Source organism: Mauremys mutica, chromosome 4 (genome assembly GCF_020497125.1).
Source record: "Mauremys mutica isolate MM-2020 ecotype Southern chromosome 4, ASM2049712v1, whole genome shotgun sequence".
Taxonomy (NCBI): Eukaryota; Metazoa; Chordata; order Testudines; family Geoemydidae; genus Mauremys; species Mauremys mutica.
Genome location: NC_059075.1, coordinates 148,245,363 through 148,261,159, shown reverse-complemented (window position 1 = coordinate 148,261,159; position 15,797 = coordinate 148,245,363). Strand labels below are relative to the sequence as shown.

The window sequence follows — 15,797 nt, the reverse complement described above, 5'->3', positions numbered from 1 at the left end:
GGACGCCGACTCCCGGTCGAGGGAGCCTAGGCTGCTCGGGGGAAACGAGACAACCACGAGTATGCCATCTCTGCCCGGGTGGCACCCCCAGGTGAGCCACGATTGAAGTGAACAGAGGCAAAGCCTGGTATGTTTAGTTGCAAACGTGTAGACAGCCATGTGACTCAGGAAACCGAGGCAAGAGCGAGCCCAAGTTGGCGGGAAGGTCCGTAGACCTTGTACAATTGTTACCCTCGCCTGAAACCAAGGCTGAGGAAAGCAGGCTCTGGCGAGTCTGGAGTCCAGGACGGCCCCAAGGAATTCCCTTCCCTATATGGGAATCAGAGTGGATTTTACTATTGATCATCAGGCCTAGACACAGGAAAAGGTTCGTGTCGATGCCCACATGACTGGTACTTTGGGCCCGGGGGTTCTTCGAATGAGCCACTCGTCTAGACACGGAGAACGTGTATCAGACGGTGGCGAAGAAAGGCGGCGATTACAGCCATGCACCTTGAATACCCCTGGGCTGTATAGAGGTCAACCGGGAGGGCCGTATACTGGGAATAACGATGGTAGGCCCCAAACCGAGGGTACCTTCTGTGTGGAAGAGAAATGGCAACGTGAAAAACACACGCCCTTCATATCGAGGGCGGCGTACCAGTCTCCGGGATCCCAGGATGGGATGACGGTCGCCCTGGGTACCATGCGGAACTCATCTGCATCGTGACTTGTTGAGTTCCTGCAGGCCTAGGATAGGTCTGAGACCTCCCTTCGCTTAGGGGAATAGGTTTCGCCCTTAGGTACCTCTTGTATAGCTCCGATGAGGAGGAGCATCTGCACCTCTTGCCAGAGGAATCGCTCGTGAGAGGGGTCCTTAGGAGGGGCGAGGATGGGTAGGCTTTTGCCCCATTGGTGGTCAAAAGGACCCTAATTCTGGCTCCTTTGGGGTGCGGATTGATGGCCACGACCGTGTAAGCCACGCCCGCTGGCCATGTCCTGACCTTGTGAAGGCGCAGGGTAAGAGCGGAGGTTGGGGACGGAAGCGTCAGCGCTGAATTACCGGCGTGTGCATGCCGAGAGAGAGAGAGAGAGAGCAAAGTGACCCTGCTGCCCTTTAGGTTCTGCAGCCTAGGGCCAGTGTTGTCAGAGAACAGGCCTGTGCCACTGAAGGGCAAGATCTGTATAGCGTGCCGCAGCTGCGAGGGAAGGCTCGATAACTGGAGTCCTGAAACGCGCCACGTGGCAACACCCGAGGCCAGAGTCATGGCAGCGGAGTCAGCTGCGTCCAACGAGGCCTGGAGGGAAGCTCTCTCCAGCTCCGTCCTTTGCTGCAGGAGGGCATCGAACTCTTGACGGGAGTTCCGAAGAACCGACTCTGTAAATTTGCCCACCGCCACCCACAGTAGCAGATAAGCAGGGCTTGCTGGTTCGCTACACGAAGTTGCAGGGCCCCCTCCGGGTACATCTTATGGCCCAGTAAGACCACACGCCCAGCCTCTTTGGATTTAGGGGCTGGTTGCATTTCGATTAGAGGAGGGCCGGAGGGGTATGTTCCTGCCCCCGCCTCATCTGGGGAGGAGGAAGAAGAAAGGCCCGGAACAAGCGGGTCCTGTGTGGGCTCGAGCTCCTGGACGACCTCCTGATCCGGTGGGATCTGGGAGCCCGGTGCCGAACCGGGGGTTGCTCTGTACCGGTCGGACGGGGACGACTAATTGTCACCTCTGGCACCCAGAGCTCAGAGGAAACGGAGCGAGATGGGATCACCGGTACGCCTCTGGCGTGGTAGTACACCCACGGCGTCCAGAATGACCACTGATAGGTCTCCTGGAAGACTCTGGAGGGCACATCGGAAAACAGAGTGCTACGCATATGAAGTGTCCGCATGGGACGACACTGATGCGTGGTTGGATGGCCCTGGAGGAGCTGAAAGCTCTTGGTAGAGTCTCCGTCTGTAACTGACGTCGCTCGATGCGGCACCGGGATCGGTACCGGTAGACAGACCGGTACCGAGAACGGGACCTGCCACCGAAGCTGTGCCGGGCGGTCGACCGAGGGCGGTGCCTGAGGCTTGATCGGAGCTGAGTGTCCCGGACCGGCGAACGGGATGCTGACCGGTGCCGCGAGCACTACTGGTACCAACATGGAGAACGGTGCCGAGACCTAGATCGGTGATGGGACCGAGAACATCTGCGGAACCGCGACCCTGAGCAGTGCCGCTGTGCGGTGCCGAGGCAGGGTGGTCTGATCAAGGCAGGCTTGCCCATCGACTATGTAACCCCCACCGGCGGTGCCGGGGGTTGAGGCAGCGTAGATGCTGTCGTTGCAATCAGCCCCCTCGCCGTGGACACTGTCTCCGACGTGGAGGGAATAGTGAGCTCGACCATAGCTGGCACCTCGGATGCAGCTTCATAGTGAGCTCGACCACGGTCCGTACCGGGGAGTGTTCCAGCACCGGACTCGATGGCTTTTGCCTGGCCGGAGTTAATGGTGCGGGCATTGTCGGTGCCGCGGTAGACATCGGTGCCGGGCGATCCGACGGAGCATAGCGCTCGGCTGCGGAGCAGGCGGCTCGGACGCAGCTTCAGGGCGAGCTCGACCACGGTCCGTACCGGGGAGCTTTCCGGCACCGGACTCGACGGCTCTTGCCTGGCCGGAGTTAATGGTGCGGAAATTGACGGTGGCGCGGCAGATATCGGTGCCGGGCGGTCCCACTGAACATAGCGCTCGGCTGCGGAGCAGGCGGCTCGGACGCAGCTTCCTAGCGAGCTCGACCACGGTCCGTACCGGGGAGCTTACCAGCACCGGACTCGACGGCTCTTGCCTGGCCGGAGTGAAAGGCGCGGATATTGTCGGTGCCGCGGCAGACATCGGTGCCGGGCGATCCGACTGAGCATAGCGCTCGGCTGCGGAGCAGGCGGCTCGGACGCAGCTTCCAGGCGAGCTCGACCACGGTGCGTACCGGGGAGCTTTCCAGCACCGGACTCGATGGCTCTTGCCTGGCCGGAGTAACTCTTCATCCTCCAGGAGAGAGGTCCATGCCGAGGGTACGTTGGAGTCAGCGACGGTGGTGCCAGGAGGCCTTGGCGGCACCGGCGGTCCGGTGCCGAGGGAGTGCGCCGTGAAAACTAACTAGCGCTCGGCGCCGAGAGCGGAGGAGCAAGAGCTGCCTCCCTCAGGAGCTGTTTAAAACAAAAGCCCCGCTCCCCTTTGTTCACGGATTAAGGGCCTCACAAATGCGGCACTTATCTGTGAGGTAAGATCCCTCGAGGCACTTAGGAGAAGATCTCTTGTCGGCAGCGGCTTGTGGCCGGCCGAGCATTAGAAAACCCTATGGACCGGGCATCGGACCCGGCCCCGGGTGAGGGGAAGGGGATAAACCCCAACCCCTGTAAAATAAATACACTATACTATTCTACAAACAAACAGAGTTAACTACAACTAGAAACAGAACGAGAGAAAACTACGAGTAGCTAGGGAAGTGGAGGTCAGCTGAGCTGTGCTCCACTGTTCCAACGGCCGTCACGGGCGGAAAGAAGGAACTGAGGAGCGGACGGGCCGGCTGGGGTATATATCCTGCGCTATAGCGGCGCCACTCCAGGGGGCGCCCAGCCGGCCCGCCGGAGTTGCTAGGGTAAAAATCTTCCGAAGAGCCGTGCACGCACGGCGCGCACACCTAACTGGAATGCATAGGAGCAATCACTCGAAGAAGAACCTACCAGATATGTCCTCCTAATTTGACAGCAAACCATTGATAACTCTACTCGAGTACTGTTTTTCAACCAATTGTGCACCCGTTTTACAGTAATTTCAGAAGACAATATTCCCCTAGTTTACTTATAAAAATGTCACGTGAGACTGGGTCAAAAGCCTTACCAAAGTCAGGATATATCACGCATATATCTCAGATGTTTATACAACATTAATACTTGGTCCTGCCATGAGTGCAGGGGACTGGACTAGATGACCCCTCGAGGTCTCTTCCAGTCCTATGATACTATGATTAACCACATTATCAGTACAAAGTGGTTGGTTTGTCATAATTCTTGCTGTTATATAAAACTGTAAAAATATGTTTTTAATTAACTCTTCCCATGTAAGCAATAGCTTCCCTCAGTGGTTATCAAAAAAGAGAAGGCTAACTTTACGCTTTACAGATCAATAAGCGCTGTGGCTCTTAAGTTGGTCACACTGTTTTTCATGACCGCCCATCATCTTCACTAGCCACTAAAAGCAGGAACTTGACTGTGTTTTCAAAAGCAGCATTTAAACACAAATTGCTATAGCCTCCTTTGTAAAGTAAGTCTTCCTTCTCAAATGTATATTACTCAATACATCTGCTCTCTTTTCAAAATTCTGCTGTAGAATGGTGAAGAGGAGATATACAAGAGAAAATTACTTCCTGGACAATGTGGCCTGGTCTACACTACAATTTTATGTCGAATTTAGCAGTGTTACCTCAATTTAAGCCTGGACCCATCCACACAACGAAGCCCCTTTTTTTGACTTAAAGGGCTCTTTAAATCGATTTCTTTACTCCACCTCTGACGAGGGGATTAGTGCTGAAATCGGCCTTGCCGGGTCGAATTTGGGGTAGTGTGGATGTAATTTGATGATATTGGCCTCCGGGAGCTATCCCAGAGTGCTCCATTGTGACTGCTCTGGACAGCGCTCTCAACTCAGATGCACTGGCCAGGTAGACAGGAAAAGGTCCGCAAACTTTTGAATTTAATTTCCTGTTTGCCCAGCGTGGAGAGCACAGGTGACTACACAGAGCTCATCAGCATAGGTAACCATGATGGAGTCCCAGGATCGCAAAAGAGCTCCAGCATGGACCGAACGGGAGGTACGGGTTATGCTCGCCATATGGGGAGATGAATCCGTGCTAGCTGAACTCCATTGCAGTAAACGAAAAGCCAAAACATTAGAAAAAGTCTGAAAGGGCATGAAGGACAGAGGCCATAACAGGGACACACAGCAGTGCCGTGTGAAAATTAAGGAGCTAAGGCAAGCCTACCACAAAACCAGAAAGGTAAACGGAAGGTCCAGGGCAGAGCCACAGACATGCCACTTCTACACTGAGCTGCATGCCATGCTAGGGGGTGCAGCCACCACTACCCCAACCCTGTGCTTTGCCTCCGTCAATAGAGAATCACGCAACATGGAAGCGGGTTTTGTGGATAAGGAAGATGATGACGAAGAGATTGAAGATCGCTCACAGCAAGGAAGCGGAGAAACTGGTTTCCCCAACAGCCAAGATACGTTTTTCACCCTGGACCTGGAGCCAGTATCTCCCAAACCCACCCAAGGTGGGCTCCCAGACCCTGTATGCGGAGAAGGGACCGCTGGTGAGTGTACCTTTGTAAATATTACACATGGTTCAAAAGCACGCATGTTTAATGAGTAATCTGCCCTGGCATTCGCAGCCAATACAGCTACTGGAAAAGTCTGTTAACGTGTATGGGGATGGAGCGGAAATCCTCCAGGGACACTCCAGAAAGCTCTCCCGGATGTACTTCCAAAGCCTTTGCAAAAGGTTTCTGGGGAGAGGAGCTGCCTTATTCCGTCCGCCATGGTAGGACACTTTACCATGCCAGGCCAGTAACACGTAGTCTGGAATCATTGCATAACAAAGTATGGCAGCGTATGGTCCCGGTGTTTGCTGGCTTTCAGACAACATCCATTCCTTATCTCTCTGTGTTATCCTTAGGAGACTGATATCATTCATGGCCACCTGGTTGAAATAGGGTGCTTTTATTAAGAGGACATTCAGAGGTGCCCGTTCCTACTCGGCTGTTTGGCTGTGGCTGAACAGAAATGTTCCCTGCTGTTAGCCATGCGGTGGGGGGAGGGGTGAAGTGATCATCCCAGAGAATTGCGTGGGGGGAGTGGTTATTTGGGTTTGTGCTGCATGCTAACCCGCAAACCGCAGCCCCTCCTTTTAAATTGCAAACCCATTTTAAATGGCCAACCCAACAGCCGCTTGGTATGGGAAATGAGGGCACTGCTGTTTGAAACCATTCCCACATGTTATGAAGGTTAAAGAAGCCAAAAGACTGTGGCTTACCATGGCTGCCTGCAAGCCGAATTCTGTTGCCTGGCACTGAGTGAGTGATCTCTCACACCACACCGGCAGGCCCTCAATATAAGAGGCAAAATGTGACCTTGTAACGAAAGCACATGTGCTGTGTAATGTGAACAGCAAGGTTTAACGAGAAAGAGTGATCCTATTGTTCTCTAAAATGTGTCTTTTTCACTACCAATCTCCCTTTTCCCCCCCCCAACAGCTGCAAATGTTTCTCCTTCGCAGAGGCTAGCAAAGATTAGAAGGCGAAAAAAACGCACTTGGGATGAGATGTTCTCAGAGCTACTGCTGTCCTCCCACACTGACAGAGCACACCAGAATGCATGGAGGCAGACGATGTCAGAGTACAGGAAAACACAACAGGAACACGAGGAGAGGTGGCGGGCTGAAGAGGATAGGTGGTGTCAGATTGCTACAGAAGGCAAGAGTCGATGCTCAGGCTGCTGGAGCATCAAACTGATATGCTCCAGCGTATGGTTGAGCTGCAGGAAAGGCAGCAGGAGCACAGACTGCCACTACAGGCCCTGTGTAACCAACAGCGCTTCTCCCCAAGTTCCATAGCCTCCTCACCCAGACGCCCAAGAATGCGGTGGGGGGGCCTCCGGCCACCCAGCCACTCCATCCCAGAGGATTGCCCAAGCAACAGAAGGCAGGCCTTCAATATGTTTTAAAGTTTTTAAGTTTTAAAGTGTGGTGTGGCCTTGTCCTTCCCTCCTCCCCTACCCCACCCAGCGCTTCCCTCTGCCCCCACCCCTCCCGGGCTACCTTGGCAGTTATTCCCCCTATTTGTGTGATGAATTAATAAAGAATGCATGAATGTGAAGCAACAATGACTTTGTTGCCTCTGAAAGCAGTGATCGAAGGAGGGAGGGAAGGGTGTTTAGCTTACAGGGAAGTAGAGTGAACCGGGGGGGAGGTCATCAAGGAGAAACAAACAGAACTTTCACACTGTAGCCTGGCCAGTCATGAAACTGGTTTTCAAAGCTTCTCTGATGCACAGCGCGTCCTGCTGTGCTCTTCTAACTGCCCTGGTGTCTGGCTGCGCGTAACCAGCAGCCAGGCAATTTGCCTCAACCTCCCACCCCGCAATAAACGTCTCCCCCTTACTCTCACAGATATTATGGAGCACACAGCAAGCAGTAATAACAATGGGAATACTGATTTCGCTGAGGTCTATCCGAGTCAGTAAACTGCACCAGCATGCTTTTAAACATCCAAATGCACATTCTACCACCATTCTGCACTTGCTCAGCCTATAGTTGAACAGCTCTTGACTACTGTCCAGGCTGCCTGTGTATGGCTTCATGAGCCATGGCATTAAGGGGTAGGCTGGGTCCCCAAGGATAACTATAGGCATGGGAAGAAAGTCCCTTCCTGCAGCTTTTGAAACAGACCAGAGTTCCTGAAGATGGGAGCATCATGTACCTTTCCCAGCCATCCCATGTTGATGCTGGTGAAACGTCCCTTGTGATCCACCAGTGCTTGCAGCACCGTTGCAGTTTATGTACTCACTGGCTTGGTGCTCCGGTGCCAAGATAGGGATATGGGTTCCATCTATCGCCCCACCATAGTTAGGGAATTCCATTGCAGCAAAGCCATCCAATATGACCTGCATGTTTCCCAGAGTCACTACCCTTGATATCAGCAGATCTTTTATTGCATGGGCTACTTGGATCACAGCAGCCCCCACAGTAGATTTGCCCACTCCAAATTGATGCCTGACTGACCGGTAGCTGTCTGGCGTTGCAAACTTCCACAGGGCTATCGCCACTTGCTTCTCAACTGTGAGGGTTGCTCTCATCTTGGTATTCTGGCGCTTCAGGGCAGGGAAAAGCAAGTCACAAAGTTCCGTGAAATTGCTCTTATGCATGCGAACTTTTCGCAGCCACTGGGAATCATCCCAGACCTGCAACACTATGCGGTCCCACCAGTCTGTGCTTGTTTCCCGGGCCCAGAATCGGCGTTCTACAGCATGAACGTGCCCCATTAACACCACGATGTGCACATTGCCGGGGCCCATACTTTGCGAGAAGTCTGTGTCCATGTCCTCATCACTCTCGTCACCACGCTGCCATCGCCTCCTCGCCTGGTTTTGCTTTGGCAGGTTCTGGTTCTGCATATACTCCAGGATAATGCGCGTGGTGTTTACAGTGCTCATAATTGCTGCAGTGATCTGAGCAGGCTTTATGATCCCAGTGCTATGGCGTGTGGGCTGAAAAAAGGCGCGAAACGATTGTTTGCTCTGATGGAGGGAGGGGCGACTGATGACATGGTTTACAGGAAATTACAGTCCACAAAGGGTGTGGCTTTGCATCAAGGAGAAACACAAACAACTGTCACACAGAACGGCCCCCTCAAGGATCGAACTCAAAACTCTGGGTTTAGCAGGCCGTTGATTTCACGGAGGGAGGGAGGGAGAGAGGAAGCAAATGAATACAAAACACATCAGGTCTATTTCTTGTTTTGATCCACTCCATCTATATTTTACATCTTTAGGGTGGCAGCAGACAGTGCAGTTCGACTGCTAGCCATCGTCAGCTCCTGGGTGCTCAGCAGAAGATGCTGCATGATGATGACTAGCAGTCATAATCTCCTGGGTGCTCGGCAGAAGATGGTCCAGTAGGACTACTAGCCATCGTCATCTCCTGGGTGCTTGGCAGAAGATGGGAATGACCTGGCTGAGACACTCCCATGTCTCCCCAGGCGCCCCTGACTGACCTCACCGAGTTCAGTTAAAAGAGCACCCAGGAGTATGATGACGATGGCTACCAGTCATAACGCACTGTCTGCTGCCAAAAGGCAATGAGCTGCTGCTGCGTAGCAATGCAGTCCCACGTCTGCCAGCACCCAGGAGACGTACAGTGACGGTGAGCTAAGCGGGCTCCATGCCTGCCATGGCATGGCATCTGCTCAGGTAACCCAGGAAAACAGGCGCGAAATGATCGTCTGCCATTGCTTTCACGGAGGGAGGGAGAGGGGGGCCTGACAACATGTATCCAGAACCACCTGCGACACTGTTTTTGCCCCATCAGGCATTGCGATCTCAACCCAGAATCCCAATAGGCAGCAGAGACTGCGGGAACTGTGGGATAGCTACTCACAGCTACCCACAGTGCAATGCTCCAGAAGTCAACGCTAGCCTCGGTACTGTGGACACAGTCCGCCGACTTAATGCACTTGGAGCATTTTGTGTGGGGAAACACACAATTGACTGTATAAAAATGATTTCTAAAAAACTGACTTCTATAAATTCGACCTAATTTTATAGTGTAGACATACCCTGTGTGTACTTTGCTGTAGTTTTCCTTATCTCCCCATCCAACTTCCAATCCTGCTACCCGTTTAGGATGGAGGACTCCAGATTTTTAACTGTGGAAGTTTCTGGGCTAAACTAGAAGCTGTTGAACTGGTGATTTTATAATTACATTTGTCTGATGGCTTGTTTTGTTTGTTTATTTCGTTTGTAGTCGTCTTCCTCTTTAGTAAGTGGACACAACATTATCTGCCAGGAATTCTGTTATGTGACAGGGAAATCTTTGACAAACAATTTATAATTAAATAATTTTGGGTATTTTCACTCCCTGGACAAAACAAGGAGTGCAGATATGTACAAAATTTTGTTAGAGTTCATTAAATATAATAAACCTTAAAAACATTGATTTGAGGCTGTATTTTATCTTATTTAAACAAGATTTTGATAAATCAATTAGCTCTCAGATAACTGAATTTTAAATATCTATACAAAGGGGTATTGTAAAAATGGTATTGGAGTTATAGTGAACTCAATTTTGATAACTCTTACATCATGCCTTGTTTTGTGATTTTTATATATTTTACTATTTTGTATTAATTGTCCAATTAATATATCCATGCAGAATGCACTGTAAAAAGTAATAAAATTACACTAGTGCACTCAATCTAATATCTACCAAATAGGCCAGAACTGAACAAAGCAGATTTTATAAATTAACTGAATATCAAAGATATTATTTTTAGTATTTTCCTTCCCTCCCCAATATCAATGAGTGTGTTTTACCCAGTGTTATAACCAGCTTTTTCACCGTGGTAGAATTAATCATCAAAGTCATTAATGATGCTGTTCCTGCATGCAGTAATATCTAAAACAGAAAAACAAAGAGAGCATTTCACCACTTCAAATCAGTGTTATCATCACTAGTATAAAGTAAAATGCAAATTATTTTGAACAGTGAGGTACTCTACATATTTTCCATAAACAATGCCTTTGCTGACATCATCTTCAACAGTGCAACACAACTATGTATCTTCAAATTGTGGATGTTTTTGTTTATTCATAATTTTGCTAAATTTAACCATATGTTCTTCATGGCTGCCAGAATGTCCAAATAAGGAAAATTAAGTTAAAAGTAATTCCTTTTTATAATAATTTTTTAAAATATTTTAAGTATTTAATAATGCTTCTCAAAGCACTTCACTTCTCAATGTATTTATCCTCACAACATCCCGTGAATTAAGGAAGTATTATCAATCTCGTTGCACTGAGGGACTTGTCCAAAGTTAAGGAAGTCTGTGGTGAAGCAGGGAATCAAATCCAGATCTCCCAAGCCCTAGGGTAGTGCCCTAACCACTGGACCATACTACCTTTCTTTTGTATAGTTTTTTTCCCCCATTCTACCAAGAGGAAGAAAGTATGAAGAGAACATTATAACCCCACTACAGGAAACAAGATTGTAAGATTGGTACATAAAAACATCAGTGCAGCCATTTCTTTCTATTAAGACTATTCAAGAGCAAAAGACAAGGAACAACCAGGTAGGTCAAAAAAAAAACAAACCAACCCTCCCTAATCCCACCCCTCAAAGAAAAACAATAACAAAAAAACCCCACCCACACTCTCAAGTAGCACCCAGGACCAAGGAGGTGTAGGAGGGGACAAGACTACAGCAAAAGGAATTACAAACAAGTAATTTGGCTTTGTTACACATTCCTCTTCTCCCATCTTACTAATAGAGAGAAACAGAATGAACATATGATAGATGTAGTGAGCAGACCATCAGGAGATTACCTTAAAATGTTACTTGTAGCTTACTTTACATGGTACATGTAAGCAAATTCTGACCAATAGAAATGTTCTCTGAGGAGGAGAAATCTAGCTGATAGTGACATATTGCAATCTGTAGATACCCAAATAGCAACTATGCAGATGCCTTTAATTCTCCAAGGTATAGAAGAGTGGCACTACATGAACTTGAGGATCAAGAACTTAGCAGTCCTAACCAGTATCTTGGTGGCTGCTTTTTCTCATTGTCACCCTTGAAACAACATAAAAAAAACTGTTTTACCTCAATAAAACTGTAAATACAGGAGAGAGAAAACCTCAAAGCCCTTTTCACACAAAAAGAATATTTTTTTTCTGAGAGAAGTCAAAGTCCAGGTACAAAGTGAAGCGAATAATGGTTTGATCCATGTGGAACTCAGGATTCACTCCAGACATAAACTTGTCAGGATCCAAAAAGTGACCATGACCCGGTGAAATCCTGACCCACTAAGTCCACGTCTCCATGGTGGTCATCCCAATCTTGAAAGAACCGAAGAGATAGACAGATAACTAGGAAGCGGTGTTCCTTAACCTTCAGAATGGAAATGAATGTCTCTACAAATGCCACCTTTAGAGAAAGCAATTCAATTTTTTATCAGAAGAGAGCCCATTAAACTTGTAAAACAAAGGACAAATCCCATTGAAGGTGCATTGGTCAGTGCAAGTGCCCTTTAAAATTTGAAGAGCAGAACAAATATTTCAAATACATCTGAGAACATATTTCTTTCCTGGTGATAGGTCCACAGATATCAGATACATCTGAAGCATGGATTTGTAGGGTGTTAACTTTCCTGGAAAACTTCTAGCAAGAAATTCAAAATGATCTGAAGCAACATTTCATGTAAGCTGCACATAGGAGCGGATGCAGCACAGAATCACAAAACCAGTAAAACAAAATTCCATAACCACTGTTAGAAATGGAGTCAGGAGATTGGATTGATAGCTGTCCAACCCCAGTTTGCACAGTTTGTTAGGCAAATCAATCAACCCTGGTGCCACAGTGAGAGGATACAATATAGATACTGTCCCCTATGGCACCAAGACTGGTCTGAGTTCCTGATCAGTGGGATGTAGTGTGTTGATTTCAGTCTGCCTCAATTTACATATTGACAAGATGGCAGATATGGGGGATACGGCACTGAGGTGGGAACTTCTTTGGCTCCCTTTAACTCTGGTGATTCTCAGCCTCCCCAATCCTGGAGGGATAGGCCCTGAAAAGTGACCTGGTGTGCGTCAGTCATGGCTTTAATTTCAGAGATATCCTCTGACATTTTCCTAAGCAGAATCTGCTCTTCAGATATCTGCTTTAGCATTTTATAGACTTGATCAAAGGCCCAGGCAGAGGGACCTCCTCTGCAAGTAGTGTCATGCTGCCCTGCATAGGGCTGTCAGAGAGCCTCTGCTTCCTTGTAGTTTGGGGCGGAGGGTGGTGAGAGAGTAAGAGAGGAAAGGGTGTTCCAAAAATGGATCCATCTGCTACTAAGATGTTAAAAAGCAGGATGAACCATTTTGAGACAAAAGCTGTGGCCTTAGAATAATAGCAGCTGTCAGTGAATTTTAGTGAAGCTGAGCAGGAGTGCCAGATCTAGACAGCCATTTTCCCTGCTGGCTCCTAGATGTCCTCATCTCTGGTCTCTTAAGAAAGCTTCTCAGACATATGTAAACCATTGTCCCATTGCCTAAAATCATATTTAGCCAACAAGGCATGATAATTGGCCTACAAAACTGCAAGAAAGCAGATAAATAAACCTTCCTCCCCCAAAGCTCCATCTTCTTAGGTCTTTTATCTCTTGGAGAACAACTAGAAAGCCCAGGCAACTTCAATTTTTCATGAGCCATTTTTAAAAACAGCAATCCAGGTACCAGATGTATAAAAAAGTACTCAAACGCCTTCAGAGGAACTTGGTACCCAAGATCTGCCCTCTAAGATACAGCCAAGACAAGGCAGCAAGAGTCCGCCACAAGTTTTTAGCAAGTTCAAGGATGTCTTTGTTAATAGGCATGGCTAATTGATCCTGGGATATCCAGTGCAAAAAAGTCAAACAATTAATGATCTCTCTACTAGACAATTCCAAAGGAATGTCTAATATGTCCACCTCCTTTTAAGGAGGTCCTGAAGTAATCTACAGTTAACATATTTGATGGTGTCACAGCCTCATCAGGTGATACTGAGGATATGGATAAAGGGGTAGGTTGGTCGGCATATTCCTCCACAAGGCCTTCCTACTCATTCTGAGATTCCTAGTGATGCAGGTTCTTAAGAGTTCCTGACAGGATAATGGGATGTGTCCAGCAGGATTCCCAGAAAGCAACAATTTCCCCCTGCAACTTGATTCAGCTGACTAAGGAGCTGATGGGAAAAGGTGAGGGTCAACAAATGGCCACATTTGTGCCCCATAAGATAAGGCATATGGTGCCATAAAAGGATGGGATCCGTGGAACAAGACCTCTATAAAGCATGAAATCTGAAGTGCAGAGCTGAGGATACAAGTGAAAAAAATTCCTGCAAAGGAAGAGCAGATCCCTGAGGTACAGAAACAGAGAGAGTTTCAGATCTTACATGGGAGTAAGCAATGATACCATCAATGATGGAGGCAGAGATTTTCATTTTTGATATCTTAAATTCTGGTACCACCACATTTCTAAATACAAGATAATAGAGAGACATCTAACAATGGAGGCTCCAGTTCCAGAATCATCAAAAGTTTCACAGGAGGGAATATAGGAGAAAATTTTCAATGTGAATACCTAAAGTCAGGCTCCTAACTCCAGAGATAACTAAATAACTGGCCTGATTTTCAGAGTGCCTAAATATGGATTTAGGACCCAACTTCAAGCATGCTTTTTTAAAAAAAATCTTAGCCATAAGCACTTGTAACAAACACAGTTCCAGATAACAGCATCCCTAGCAGAAAATGGATTAGTTCACAAAGGCTCACATGATGCACCTGAATCCACCTAAAGTTCTAAGAGGGACAGCTAACTGTAGTAAAAATATTTCTGTGCTAATTACATAAGTATATTGAAAATGTTGATGAAACAATACTGACCCATTGTATAGTATGTGAAAATTCAGATTATATATAAACATTTAAACAAACTAAACTGCAATGCATCTTTAAATATAAAAAGTAGCATCTACATGCATATTTCTATTATGAATCAAAATTAGTCAGACTAGATTTTCAAAGTTAGGTACTCATAATTGCATGAATAGATTTGAAAGTGCTAATTTTCTGTAACTAAATAATCTGTGTGTACTTGTGCTGGTTATTTTATGCAAGGATTACTCATATGCAAATATATTTGGCTCACTTACTTTGAAAAATCTGGTCCTGAATGTCCTTATAGTTCTTTTATCACTTATTCCAACAAAATGTATCTAGTACAAGTTATGAACAAGTTTTGAAAAAAATGTAGATAGGCCTTTAAATTTTTTTTTACCATGTTCTTCATTGCTGCTGTACCCGGATCTTTTGATTGGCTAATCCCAAGAGCCATATTCAAAGTAAAAGTAGCTCTCATTCCACTCCAGACAATAACAGCTCCCCAGCGCCAGTTAAATCCATAACCAAGGCGGCTCAGAAGAGGGTTCAAGGACAAAACAACTAGACCTCTGTGTGAATAAAAGAATAAGATAATGAGCAAAAATATCAATGCTCAGAGATAGAGACATAGAGCTGGGTGTCATCAGCATACTGAAAGCATTGCAGTCCAAACCTTTATACAAACCCTTCAACAATCCCATGCACATGTTGAACAGGAGGGAAGATAAAATGGAACACTAAAGAACTTCAAATGGTGTTTAGTGGGAGTAGCTACAATCCCACACCATCCAACGGTAACATTAAGCTGGGAAAGAAGAGCCACCCAAAAGCAACAGCATCCACTTTTGATGCAGTGTGCAAATGAATCAATATTACCTCACGAACTGTGGTATTGAAGATTGCTGATGTAAGCAGAGTCAGAATGAACTCTACCCTGACATCTGGTGGTGAGCTGTGGAAAAGGACTTCAGGGGCTGATCTCGTTTGCATGGGCATACCCACCCTGCCTAGCATGAAGGGATTGCTTGCCCAAATGGTCACTTTAGCTGCTGTGAGATCCCCAGTCTCTTTGTTATTGGGGCAGGAGTAATAAAGCATTGTTATCCTGGTTATGTGAATCAAGGACAGTAGAACTGTACTTAGCATTTTATGCCGGAGGGACTCGCCCTCAACCAAGTAGCACTCGCTAGCCAAGCGACATGGGTTCCAAAACCCAGTGACTTGATAGAGGTGGGGGGCAGGTATTTGTAGCTGGTAGTATGGGCCCCAAACACCACTCTGACCGCCTCCTCTCTCCCCTGTGTAATAACAGAGCTAATTTTGTATCCATTAGTAGTCTTGTTACATGCTGCAGAGCTGAGATCACTAATACTTAGGTCTAAGCATTAGACCTACTTTAGGCTAGTGGTGTACCAGCACTGATGCTCCCCTATTACCAGCTAAAATCACTGAGAGCTGAGATCACAGAGAGCTGTGTTAAGTAGGAGGGTGGGCCTGAAGACAAGTTAGTGAGCGGCTAGCAGGACGGCTAGCGGAGAGGAGCGGATAGCGCAGCAGTGCAGCTGGTGGAGAGGCGCAGCTGGTGGTGAAGACTGCAGCAGAACCCCAC

The 15,797-nt window shown here is 47.6% G+C and overlaps 2 protein-coding genes across 2 annotated transcripts in view; one reads left to right on the top strand and one right to left on the bottom strand.

Annotated features, from left to right (window-relative positions):
* LOC123370220 (glycine N-acyltransferase-like protein 3) overlaps positions 1-15,797 on the top strand; it is a 327,798-nt gene that overhangs the window by 181,612 nt on the left and 130,389 nt on the right. The gene's annotated exons all lie outside the window — the stretch shown is intronic.
* The window catches only part of LOC123370218 (sodium/hydrogen exchanger 10-like), a 236,024-nt gene that overhangs the window by 155,210 nt on the left and 65,017 nt on the right, over positions 1-15,797 (bottom strand). The window contains exons 10-11 of the mRNA XM_045016557.1: positions 14,586-14,757; positions 10,101-10,182 (exon numbers count right to left, since the gene is read on the bottom strand). Of these exons, the coding sequence (XP_044872492.1) occupies positions 10,101-10,182; positions 14,586-14,757 (254 nt within the window). The remainder of the gene's footprint in view (positions 1-10,100; positions 10,183-14,585; positions 14,758-15,797) is intronic.